Source organism: Poecilia latipinna, unplaced genomic scaffold, assembly GCF_001443285.1.
Source record: "Poecilia latipinna isolate Pla-1442-1.1 unplaced genomic scaffold, P_latipinna-1.0 Scaffold3212, whole genome shotgun sequence".
NCBI classification, from domain to species: Eukaryota; Metazoa; Chordata; class Actinopteri; order Cyprinodontiformes; family Poeciliidae; genus Poecilia; species Poecilia latipinna.
The window spans coordinates 8,310-21,504 of record NW_015115828.1 but is presented as its reverse complement, the minus strand read 5'-3'; the positions used below and the strand labels follow the sequence as shown (position 1 = coordinate 21,504).

Genomic DNA, 13,195 nt, shown 5'->3' with positions numbered 1-13,195 from the left:
AACTTCACTTTTCCCTGAACATTTCTGGCCAACAAGAACAATCCTGATGTCAGTGACTGGATGGCTCTCACCTGTAAAATAAACAAAAATTACTGTAATGTTCTTTTAATCTTAAGACACTCATATTATATGACTATACCATAAAATGTATAATATTTATTTCTTACCTCCAATCAGCTCATTCAGGACTCTTGTCTTTCTCTCATTGATCGTCTTCAACCTTCTGGCCATCTTGTCTCCAGTCTCTCTCTTGGTTTCTAGCTCTGCTGCTCGGTCCAGCTCCACTTCATAGTAAGGATCATCTTCATTTCCTGCCCACATCTCTTCAATCTTCTCCAGTAGTTCCTTTACCTGAGTCTTATCACTGTGGTCCTTGTTGTTCAGGACATGATACCTGTTCTCACACTTGTTCACTATCCACTGCAGACCTTCATCACTCTCTATTCGCTCCTCTAAAGTCTTCACTCCTAACCAGTCTCCATAGGTGAACAGAACAAGTGTGTGTTTCCAGATTTCTTCTCTAAACAGACTCATGTGTTCCTGAACAGATCTCAGATATGATTCATCAGTGTTGATCATCACAGGAACAACCAGCAGCACAGCATGTGGTCCTGGAGGACACAGATTCACACTGTTCTCTATTTCCAGTTTATCCATCTCACTGGTTTCCTGAAGGGTGTTGAAGCAGAACCAACCAGGAGAATCGACCACTGTGAGCCGCCTTCCTTCAACCAAACCATGACTGATTTCACTGTGGGTTGTTCTTCTGTCACCCTTTTTATCAATATTAAATATATTTTTTTCAAGAACGTGGTTTCCTGTTGAGCTTTTACCAGCAAATGATCCTCCAATCATCACTATTCTTAAATGGTCTGGAGGGACTTTTCCATCTAATCCAACAAAACAGAAAAAAAACAAAACAAATTATTTAGTTTACTCAATTTAAAAATGTGTAACTCAGTTTTACTTACAGCCATGTTGATAACACAGAAAAAAAAGAAACAGCTGCAAAGTTTTTAGTGGTTAAAAGAGAATGGTTAAAGTACACAAAAGGTAAATCTATTGCATGAATTGTGTGATTTAGATAATCTTATGTAACTTTTGTGTCTTATTTTACTTTAGAAGTGCCAGTGAACTGTTGAAAGATTTAGTAAAAGAAAGGAAAAGTGATTGTTTTTACACTTTGTCTACTTTCTCTAGCTCTATGTTGGTTTTCTGTTTCTGAAGCCTTTCCCTGAAAATAATCATACAATTTTGTTTGTTTTACCAAGAAACAATAAAACTGCTTTGCATCTTAAATCTGATTTAAAGTTTATTTTCTTCAAGTGATTCTCAAACATTTTCCAAAAGATAAACTTCAACAATGTTATGCTGAGTGTAACATGTGATGTTCTCATAGAAGATGTGAATGGTTATTGAATCTAACTGAATCTATTATTATTGCTAATAATAATATTCTAATAATGTCTACTACAGACATAATAATTATTATTAATAACAGTATTATTATTAATCTATCATTATTGATGACTGAATCTAAATTAACCTACGACAACATTTAATTTNCCATCTCACTGGTTTCCTGAAGGGTGTTGATGCAGAACCAACCAGGAGAGTCGACCACTGTGATCCGCCTTCCTTCAACCACACTGTGACTGATTTCACTGTGGATTGTTCTTCTGTCAGCCTTTTCATTAACAGGATATTATTCTCATTATTTTCAGTGTATTTATGTCTTGGGTTTATGTGTCCTGTTCTCCTGTGAGTCTGTTATGTCCTGTCCTCCCTGTTGATTGATTCCCAGCTGTGTCTCGTTTCTTTGATTACCCTCCCAGTGTATTTAGTCCCACCTGTTGTCTGGGTTTCTTGTCTGATCCTCGTCTTACATTGTGTAATGTCTTGTTGCCTGTTCGTCTATTCTGTGCTGGAGCGCTTTCGGATTTATTATTAAATCATCATCATCATAACCTTTATCCTGGATCCTGTCTGCGTTCTCCTTAATTTCACCAAACCCCAAATCATGACAAAGATTTGTGTTGAAAATTTAACGAAACAATTTTCTTGATAGATGAATCCTGAACCTAAACTACAACAAGAAAATAGAGGCAAAAAAAAATAAAATTTGCCAAGGGCAAGACATAAAAGGTACATAAAACATACCGAAATAAAATTACTCATTATCTGTTAAACTATCTTTTAGTTTTCTCTCTGACAACAGTGAACTCAGCTTTGAAAAAAAAAAATCCAAAAGTTATTTAGATGCGGCTCACTCTGCATTATACGTAAAAGTTCCTTAAAATAAAACAATTTCTCTCAGAAAAAAAACAGCTGGACCCAAACAGTAAGTGCAGCATGTCACAACACACACAAATAAGAAATATACCGTTCAACTAAATAAAAGCATAAAACTCTAACCACCAATCAACTCTTAGCCATTTACAGTATCCCATTCACTAATGTCAGTTTGGTAGCATAATTTATTTTTTCACTCAATTTTAAACAGTTATAGTAGCCTAGGATAGCTACACTGACAACATGCTAAGCAACGTTAAAACAACAAAGGGTGCGTTCACACTGCAGCCTGAAGTGACCCAATTCCGATTGTTTTGCCGGGCCGTTCACACTGCCAGTAAATGCGACCTGTATGCGTTCTGCACTGTGAACGGTCAAATGACCTGAAAGTGTCCCGCATGCGCAATAGAGGGCGCAATAGCATCAGCATTCTAAGTGTTCTGCCAACCGCCAAAGAAGAAGTGCTCAGTGTTTACGTAAACATGGAGGCTAACGGTGGAGCTTAGCTTGCACATTTGAAGTTGTTGTCCAATCGTAACGGTATATTAATAATTTAATCCTCATTATAGTCCGTCATAGTTGTTTTTCTTCCCACTTGCTTGAATCAGGTCGCAGAATTTGTTTAGTATCAGTGTCGTTCAGTTCGGATGAATGCGGCCTGGACTTAAGGTCGCATTTGAATCGGATATAGGGTTGCCACCTTTCAGAAATCAAAGTATCCGCTGCAGTGATAGACATTATTTTATGGGAGTGTTTTTTGTCTTTAAAAAGTGATCCATAGAGCAACTGTTCATGCATAGAGGTCAGTTAGAGTACCCCAAAACTGTACTCCAATCAGAGTATTATACTTTAAATATGTTAAAGCAAGTGTAAAAAGTATTTGGTAAACCACTGAGTAACTGATCATAACACCTGATTTAATATTCAAAATGTGTCTTTAGACAACTAAAAGTATAAAGGTTATGTGAACATTCTGATATTTTACAGAGTATTACCAAAATATTTATATAAATAATGAGTTAGGTTTGAAGGCTGGTTCTAGACCAGATTTACCACAGGGGTCAGGATAGTCAGTGTTTTTCCATGGCAACACTTGAAAAAGAATGAAACAAACAAACAAAAAAAAACAGCAATATTTCATCATTTGATATAATAAGTGAGCAAAGACCCACTTGAGTCTCCATGGATTCAGTTTGCAGATCCCTGGCAGATGGAAAGTGTGATCCTATCTCCATACAGCAGCTAAAAGTTCAGCACTATAATTTTTAATTCATTGTTAAAGTAAAATTGTGAAGGTTAAAAAAATCCACCACTGAGTATTAACATAAGACATTTATTTAGTATAACTTCTATGAATCAGCAGAAAGTGTGTAAAGTTCACATCATAAACATTAGGATAAAGCTAATGCCTTCTATCAGTGACTTTTTATTTGTTTGCATAATTTCCAGATTATTGAGCACACCTGAATATAAAAAATTGCAAATTGCCCGTACCTGTCTATAAGATGCAGGTGCCCACATTGTAACATGAGATATTCACACAGAATTATGTTACAGAGAAACTTTTTTTGTTTGTTTTTTAACTTTTAATGAAATGTGAATTGATAACATACACAAGATGTACTGTAAATGTTTTATTTCTTTCTTTCTTTCTTTTTTTTTTTACAAATACTGCCTGCAACATGGCTTATAAAAAGAAAAAACAAATACAGTAGTTGTTGCTCTCAGTGTCAGTTTTGCCTTGAGTCAAATTTGCCCTTGAGCCTCTGCTGTCCTCTTCATCATGCAGCACTTCAGCCTTTCAAAACCCAAATGAAATAAGCATAACATTAAAACAAACTTAAATTTTTATACGATATTACAAATCTAAATTCAGAGGACTCCCTCTATAAAGAATGACTTTTACTTTTATTTATTTTCCTCAACTTGTGGTATAACGGGAAGAAATTGTTTGATCTGATTTGGATTTAAACATTCATAGATTGAAACAAAATAAATGATAAAATACCTGAAAAGGCTTGTTTAATTTAGAGGATTAACATTGTCAAGTTAAAACAGCAAATGGTACATTTGTGATTGCATTTGCTATCTCCACCCAACTGGCACACACATCACAGAGAATCAAGCGCACCCATCCCTTTCATGACTCAGGCCCATCTGAAGTCTATAAGGTAACTTGACACACCTGGATTCACAATGGTCTCTTCAGACAAAGAACCTCAGCTTCAAGCTTCCACAAAGACACCACTGGTAGGAACTGGACATTATGCACAGTTTATATCATTTAATCTGCAGTCAGAAGACCAAATTAGCCTTGGTGATGCAATGGGTTTTATGTGTTTGGAATGTAGTTTGTTTGTTCATTCACTATTAGCTTAAATGTAGATTGTTAACATTACCTGGAAAACTAGTTAATTAGTTTGTTGTGATCTGTAATTGACTTTTTTTGTTTGTTTGTAGGTTTTCAACCTGCTCTGTGACTTCTTTGTGATTACTCTAACTGCTAATGCAAAGTCATGGTGGTCTTACACTGTCAATTGAAATACTTAAAGACTTAAAAAAAAGATAAACAAAAGATGTTGCTGAGATGAGTGGTTCCTGCATCTCTTTGAGGGAAGCAAGCTTTTTCAAGTTTGGGCAGAAGCTGAGGTGGTTTAAAGAGGGCAGAAACTTGACAACCACTTTTTTATAATTTTAATGTCAGGCTTCAACATGAATTTAATCTTTCTGCCTAAACATATTCCAACATTGACTGACTCATATTTTGCTATCTGGGAACTGTTTGAATATTACTCTTCTAGTGTCGGTATGCATCAGTTTTTTCTAACTACTTAAAAAAATACTTTTAAACAAACCTATGTGAGAAATGAGTCCTTTGTTCTTATGCTGAAATTGTTTTGGCTTTAGTCAATTTGGGAATTTTCCTCCAAGTTTTCCATATAAGTGTTTGAGGAACAAAAGCTGCCGATCCCAGAGCTGATCTTTGACTCTCTGAGTCTGCTATTCAGCCATTCAGCAACTTGGTCATGTCTTCGTCGTTTCCTTTTTTCTGAAATGCTCCCATATTCTGAGGCAACATCTCCACTCACTGAAACAGACATTGATGTGTTATTCAAGAGAACAAAGCATGTAAGAAAGACAGGAAGTTAAACATTAATAAATAATTATATAAAACTTACTGTCAGGAATATCACGATCATCTTTGCTCCATGCTGTTCTCACATGAGGTTCTGTTGGTTCTTCTGGTTCCTTTGATAAAGCTTTCATCATTCTCTCTATCAGCTCCTGTTCTCTCCTTTTCCATTCCTCTTCTATCCCTTTTTCTTGCAAACGTAGAATCTGAGATTTCTTTTCTTTGGCTTTAATTGTGAAGCATCCTCTGTTTTGTTTTACAATATCAAAACATTTTTGGAACATGTCTTTGATAGGAACAGGGTCTTGAGAATGATAAGGGTTTATAACATGGTATCTGTTCCCACATTTCTCCAGAAGCTCCTGGAGCTCCTTTCCCTCTCTGACGATGTAATTCTCTACAGGGACGTCATTGATCCAGTCTCCCCTGGTAAACAGCACTATGCAGTGTCTCCACACTCTCTCTGTTAATGGCTTCATGATCTCCAGCAGAGCTTTGAGATCTTTCTCTGTGAAAGATCTGAGGATGGGAACAAGCAGGAGAAAAACATGAGGTCCAGGAGAACACATGGAGACACTGTGGAGAACTTCATCTTTGATCCAGTCAGGTGGTGTTGGGTCTGAGAACCAGCCTGGAGTTTCAACAACTGAGACTTTTACTCCATCAAAGTTTCCTTCATGTTTCACACATGTTGCAGATTTATCATCTTGGTAATTCTGAAATCATAAAAAACAAAACTAATCTAATTTTGGACATCCTTTACTCTCTGAACATACATAGTCTATATTAGACTGTATGACATGTTGGTTAGCCTGCATGTTGTTACCTTTTTCAACCAAGCTCTGTTAAAAGTTTTATCAAATTTCTCATTGAAAAGAATCATGTTTCCAGCTACACTTTTCCCTGAACATTTCTGGCCAACAAGAACAATCCTGATGTCAGTGATTGGATGTTTCTCACCTGTAAAACAAACAAAAAATACAGTAAATATGATCTTAAAACATTTATGAAACATGACTACAACATAAAATATATACTATTTATTACTTACCTCCAATCAGCTCTTTCAGGACTCTTGACTTTCTCTCATTGATCTTCTTCAACCTTCTGGCCATCTTGTCTCCAGTCTCTCTCTTGGTTTCTAGCTCTGTTGCTCGGTCCAGCTCCACTTCATAGTAAGATTTTTCATTTCCTGCCCACATCTCTTCAATCTTCTCCAGTAGTTCCTTTACCTGAGTCTTATCACTGTGGTCCTTGTTGTTCAGGACATGATACCTGTTCTCACACTTGTTCACTATCCACTGCAGACCTTCATCACTCTCTATTCGCTCCTCTACAGTCTTCACTCCTAGCCAGTCACCCACAGTAAACAGAACCAGTGTGTGTTTCCACATTTCTTCTCTAAACAAATTCATGTGCTCCTGAACTGATCTCAGATGTGATGCACTCATAGCAGTCGTCAGATCAATAACTAGCAGCACAGCATGTGGTCCTGGAGGACACAGATTCACACTGTTCTCTATTTCCAGTTTATCCATCTCACTGGTTTCCTGAAGGGTGTTGAAGCAGAACCAACCAGGAGAATCGACCACTGTGAGCCGCCTTCCTTCAACCACACCGTGGCTGATTTCACTGTGGGTTGTTCTTCCACTAGATTTAGAAACATAAAAGTCATTTTTTTCTAGTATGGTGTTTCCTGTTGAGCTCTTGCCAGCCAATAATCCTCCAATCATCACTATTCTCAAGTGGTTTGGAAGGACTTTTCCACCTAAACCAACAAAACAAAAAATGGAAAAATTATTCAGCTTCAATTTAAAAGAAGCTTTGCACATACGCTTTATTTAGAGTAGGAGTCATTACACAGGAAATAAATGAATCAAGCAGTTGCAAAAGTGAAAAAAGCTATTTTTTAAATTTATTTTTATTAAAACCTATGGGCTCTTCTCACATCAGCTTCCACACTCGGGGATAAGCGGCTCAGCCGCTTCTGGTCAATTGAAAACGGCATTTTACACTAGGTGCTTGCAGGGCTTGCCCAAGGTAACAATTAATGATGCACATCGATCCGAAGCTCCAACAAGTAAGCTGGGGAAAGGTTTTAAGATTTACACCTCGTTTCAAAACATTCACGGATACGAAGGTGAGTTTTACTTTCTTTAAACGTTGACTAACTTTAGCTTATGCTAGCTAGTAGGCAACATTCTCGGACATGTTCATTGTAAAAATGTGCTACTTGAGTATCAAAATATTTTCATTCTAACGAACAATGTTTTTCCCTTATTTTGTGTTTATTTTGCGGTAATGTGGGTTTGCAGTCGTTAGTGTCAGAGACCAAGTAACTGGGGAGATGACGGTTTAGGCTTTTTGCTTCCTAAGCATGAGGAAGCACAACAGGCCCCATAGCTTAAGTAGGGAAGCACTGGTCAACTTAAGCTTTGACTATTCAGGTTCAAAGTTGTTGCTTTAAGAAAAATGTGGCAGTGTTCCTTAATGTCTCCATGTTATTTTGTTTATTACTTTTGCCTGCATCTTGTGAGGAGCTCAAACAGGACCGTGTTTACAGCAGTGTTTACTGGCGGATCAGTTGCTCGGCTGTTTCTAGTCTGCTCACTTGTTTCCATACATTTGCTCTTTCAGGCTGAATACAGAAGTGATTCCATGGAAATAACTCAGTGATGGCTCATTTATTTACCATTCGTCTCCCCCCCTGGTAGTTTTAGGTTGAAGAAGCTGATCCAGAGTGAAGTGAAGTCTGCAAACTTTGGTGTGCAGCTTTAGCTTAAACTTGTAGCGACGAATATTTACAAGCCACCGACTTCTTAATTCAGGATCGCTTGGAAATCCATGAAAACTTAAAAGCCCATTGTTTTTGGAAGACAACAAGGTTCATGGTGTTGCTTTATTTGCTTCTGAAATACGACTTTTGTCGTTGCTGTCATGGCAACTCAAAGCGGAAGCAAGAAAGCCGCATTTCGCTCATGCGGATGTGAAGTCGGCGCAAAGAACCCATCGGTATTTAAAGAGAAGGCCAACAAATACTGAGGTGGTGAATCTATTGCATGAATTGTGTGATTTTGATAAATTTGAGTAACTTGTTTTTTTTTCTTTGCAGCTGCCAATGAACTGTTAAAAGATTTCAGAAAAAAGCAGATTTTTTTTATTTTTTACATAATACTTGATATATAATATTTGATGTTTCCTTTCTTTAAATGAAGCTCAAACGCAGTTTGAGCTTCCAAACTCTGGTTGACCTGATGCAATTACCCACAAACAGAATAAGGAATACTGCAGCTTTATAAATAAAGTTGTAACCTACCTTCAATCTGTAGCTTCAGTTTGTTTCTTTGTTTCTGGACTTGATCAAACCTTTTTGAGGCTCTTTCAGTCAAATCTCTCATTTCTTTTCTCAGAGTTTCTCCTTGACTTCTGTCAACAGAACAGTGTCTGAATCCATTGTTTGTAATCAGGGTCTCAATTTTCTCTAAAAGCTTCTTGACTTGATCTCTATCTTCTCTGTTACTGATGTTGAGAAAATGTTTTCTGTTTCCACACTGTTGAAGAATCCACTGCAGGACTGGATTTCTTCTGATCTTAGATTCTACAATTTCATCACTACATGGATCGACTGAAGTGAACAGAACGATGGTGTGACTGAAAACATCTGCATTTAAAAACTCCAAGTGCTGCTTTAGTGATGCTTTGGCTCGCTGAGAGAAATATAAACTGACAGGAATGACCAGCAGAAAGACATGAGGTCCTGGTGGACACAGATGGACACTGTTCTGGATTTCTATCTGATCCAGTTTTGGAGTTTCTTCTTTAGGCCAATTCCACCACCATCCTGGAGTATCAACCACTGTGACTCGTCTGCTGAACACTTCCTGCTGCCTCGCTTCACTCTGAGCTGTTCTTCTGCTGGTATTGAAAACATTTTGACCCAGGATGAAGTTTCCAGCTGAACTTTTACCACTGGGAATTGCATCTGATCTTCCTCCAATCAACACAATCCTCAACTCTGTAGCAGGTTGGCTTTGTGCTGTAAGGAGAGAAACTGTGTTATTTGGATACAGTTCAGAAACACCTACTTTGTTTAGACCAGCAGAGAAGGTACTTTCTAATTTCACTGTATGTTGCTATTGGAAAACTTGTATATACAGTAATAAATACCAATAACAGTAACACAAAATATACTTAAAATTAAAACTACAAAAGAACAACATGAAAGTCTTTGAATTCAATTCATTCATCCAGTAAAATTTGATTTTATAAAAGCATAATCAAATAAAGGAAAACATTTAAAGAGGGTTTTATAAAATATATGACTGACCTGAGCTGGAAATATCCATTGAAGTAGCCATTTCATTAGCTTCACTCTGCCGATGTCTCTGCTTGTTCCCACAAAACTTTATCTTAAAGTAAAGTTCAAAGTTTGAAGTTGATGTGGTTAATGATTAGTTGGTTAAGTCAGGGATCGCCATCTGCTGGACGACTAAGTTAAATGCATTTCTACTTTGACAACCTAAAAGGAGCCATAGTATAATAAAACTGAAAATTACCAAATAAAAACTTTTATCAATCAACACAAAATAAATGGACTGGCTCAAATAAAACAGGAAAACAAATGTTTTAGATAAATGATCCTGTGCCCTTCCTCTGTCTCTTTTATCTTGCCACTTGCACACTGCTGTATGTTTACATAACCTTAACATTTAAGACTGCTGCTCATCTTCTGTGTTAAACATAACAAAAACTGATTAAGCAGGTCAACATCGCTTAGAAAGGGAGCAGAATGAGAAGATAAAAGCAGAACTCGTGCTACGATCTTTACTTTACTTGGTATCAGCCATAAGGTGAGCTAAGTGGGCCCAGTGCTGAGCAGTGATGTCATAAAACTGAAGGGTTTTGATTCAGTCCAGGAAATGGAAAACAGACCTGAGTGATGCACAGCAGGGAAAATGTGTTTATTACAACATAAACATTTACTAGGAGAATTTGATCTGTGCAAGTAAAAGCTGAACAGGACTGATTTGACATTTGAAATGAACAATTTAAAGAAGTTAAAACTCTTTATGTAGACAATAAGATCTATCATTTGTTATGAGGTTATGCTATTTTAGCTGCTTTTTTGTTGATCCACTTTCTGTTCAAACTGTTATTTTTCACACACATCAGTTTGCTACTATATTTTTAATTTTAGAGTTTACTCATTTAAAATGTTCACTGATATTAGAACTTTTTGCAGCATGAATCAGTTTTAGACATATGGATGTTGCTGTTGATAGCAGCTCAGTTTCTGTGTCATGTTTTATAAAATTAAATAGGAGAGAAAAAAGATTGAAGCAACTGGCTGAAGTGATCAGTAAAACTATTGGTTCTAAATTACTTGATAGCTCCATATCTCTTCATTTTTAGGTATTAGAATCAAACACTATCACATTTACTTTACAAAGAAAAAACATCTAAGACCAAAGTTTTTACTTTCATGCATATTATGTGCGAATTCTAGAAGAATCACACAGATCTCAGTGAGCTCAAAACAAAAACAGATCATTTTTAATAAAGACTGACAGAGAACAAACTCAACAAACAAAAAATAATAAAAAGAGGCAACAGATGCTGCCCAGGGTCTTGGATGTTTGGAGAGAACGAGTCTTTACCTCTAAAAGAGTCTTTCCCAAAAGACTGAAGACAGTATCTGATTTCTAGATACTGATTTCTGAATCAGTATTTAGAAAATACTGATAGATCTACTGATATATAAAATATCACTTTTTAGCTTGAGTTCTCCATTTGATGATAAAGTAACAGTATGTTTTTAAATAAAACAAAAAAGTCTAGAAACCTCAAGTCTCAGGTTGAGCAACAAGCAAATCGAGACATTATGAGATAGTGGCAAGAACAACATATTACATTTGAAAGTAATTTAGAATAATCATCTAAATTACTTTCAAACACAATCTCTCTATACTATCACAATTTTAATTCTGATTTCTCTGTATTTATAACGATAACGAGACTTTCTCTGCCAGCTGGACTTTGAATCTATTCTGAATTGACCTGCTGGTGTAAATGGGAAGTAAAAAGTTTCACATCTGAAGATAAACTTAAACATCAGGGAGGCTCAAATTAACATCTGGTCTTCATGTAGAATGTTTTAATACTAGTAATTGATATTCAGGGTGTTTAGTTTATAAATTATAATGAATGTTACTCAGATCTCCAAGAACAAACACTCAAATATTTATGAACTTTAATTTCAGTTTTAAGGTAAATTAATTTTAATTACAAGGCACATTTTCAGCAACAATGCATTTCAAAGTGCTTTACATGAATTAGAGAAAATACAAACAAAACAAAAAAACAGAAGAAAAGCAAAAATAAAAACAACAAAAGTTATAATCTAATATGAGTTTCTCTAGATCTTAGGAGTGAAATATAAAACTTTTCTGGATAAGAGTTTTAAGAGTTTGTATCAAACCAAAAGAGATTCTTGACATCTCATTTGTTCCTTACATGCTTATGTTATCAGTGATAACATTAATAAGATTTAAAACAATGACATTAAAGCTTAAATATCCAAACTAAATTCTTTAGTTAGAAAAATTCACTCTGAATACAAGCAGATTGATTGTAGCTCTAAAGCTAATCTCAGAACCAGTTTCTATTTACTGCTTTGTCTTTAAAAAAATATTCATTTAACCTTTTAATGATCTAATATTTCTGTCTAATAAACTTCTTGAACTTTAATTATCAAGCTTTACAGAAAACAAGATGATGAGTTTTTGTTTTAATCTTCCAGTAGGCTACATGAAAACTTAATGCATAATAATTAATGAATAAGTAATAATTTTACTGTTTAATCAACTATTTACTACATTTCCTCTCCGACGCTGGTTTAGTAAAACAAAATAAACCTTTGCAAATATTAACAATGTATAAAAAGGTTGGATTAGATCTATATAAGCATGATGAAAACTAGTTAAATATTTAAGTGTTAATATTTATAGAAATACCTAAAATGTTTTTATATCAGAAAATAATTTGAAACCTTTTGGTGATATTTTAGAAACTCATCTAAGCTGATACTTTGTTCTTTTACTGAATTGTATGTTGACTTTAATCAATTTCAGAACTTTCATCAAAATTTTCCATGTAAGTGTTTGAGGAACAAATGCTGCCGATCCCAGAGCTGATCTCTGACTCTCTCACTTTGTTATTCAGCCATTCAGCTACTTGGTCATGTCCTCGTCGTCTCCTGTTCTCTGAAATGCTCCCATAGTCTGAGGCAACATCTCCACTCACTGAAACAGACATTGATGTGTTATTCAAGAGAACAAAGCATGTAAGAAAGACAGGAAGTTAAACATTAATAAATAATTATATAAAACTTACTGTCAGGAATATCACGATCATCTTTGCTCCATGCTGTTCTCACATGAGGTTCTGTTGGTTCTTCTGGTTCCTTTGATAAAGCTTTCATCATTCGCTCTAACAACTCCTGTTCTCTCCTTTTCCATTCTTGTTCTATAAGTGCCTGTTGTTTTGGTGGCCAATGGAGACTGATACATTTTTCTGTTTTGCCTTCAACTGAGAAACATTCTTTGTTTTGTTTAACCATATCAATAATTTTTTGGAACAGTTCTTTGACTTGAATAGAATAATCAAAAATAATTTTTTTAGAACATGGTATCTGTTCCCACATTTCTCCAGAAGCTCCTGGAGCTCCTTTCCCTCTCTGACGATGTAATTCTCTACAAGGACGTCATTGAT

General features: G+C 35.7%; 1 protein-coding gene across 1 annotated transcript; it reads right to left on the bottom strand.

Moving 5' to 3' along the window:
• Positions 1–3,997: 3,997 nt before the first annotated feature.
• Positions 3,998–9,941, bottom strand: LOC106940401 (GTPase IMAP family member 8-like). The gene is made up of 6 exons (XM_015023138.1): positions 9,753–9,941; positions 8,742–9,461; positions 6,477–7,193; positions 6,252–6,385; positions 5,472–6,141; positions 3,998–5,380 (listed from the first exon to the last, which is right to left on the bottom strand). Exons 1-6 carry the CDS (start codon positions 9,781–9,783, stop codon positions 5,196–5,198), a joined length of 2,457 nt encoding a protein of 818 aa, XP_014878624.1. The 5' UTR covers positions 9,784–9,941; the 3' UTR covers positions 3,998–5,195.
• Between the last annotated feature and the right edge of the window lie 3,254 nt (positions 9,942–13,195).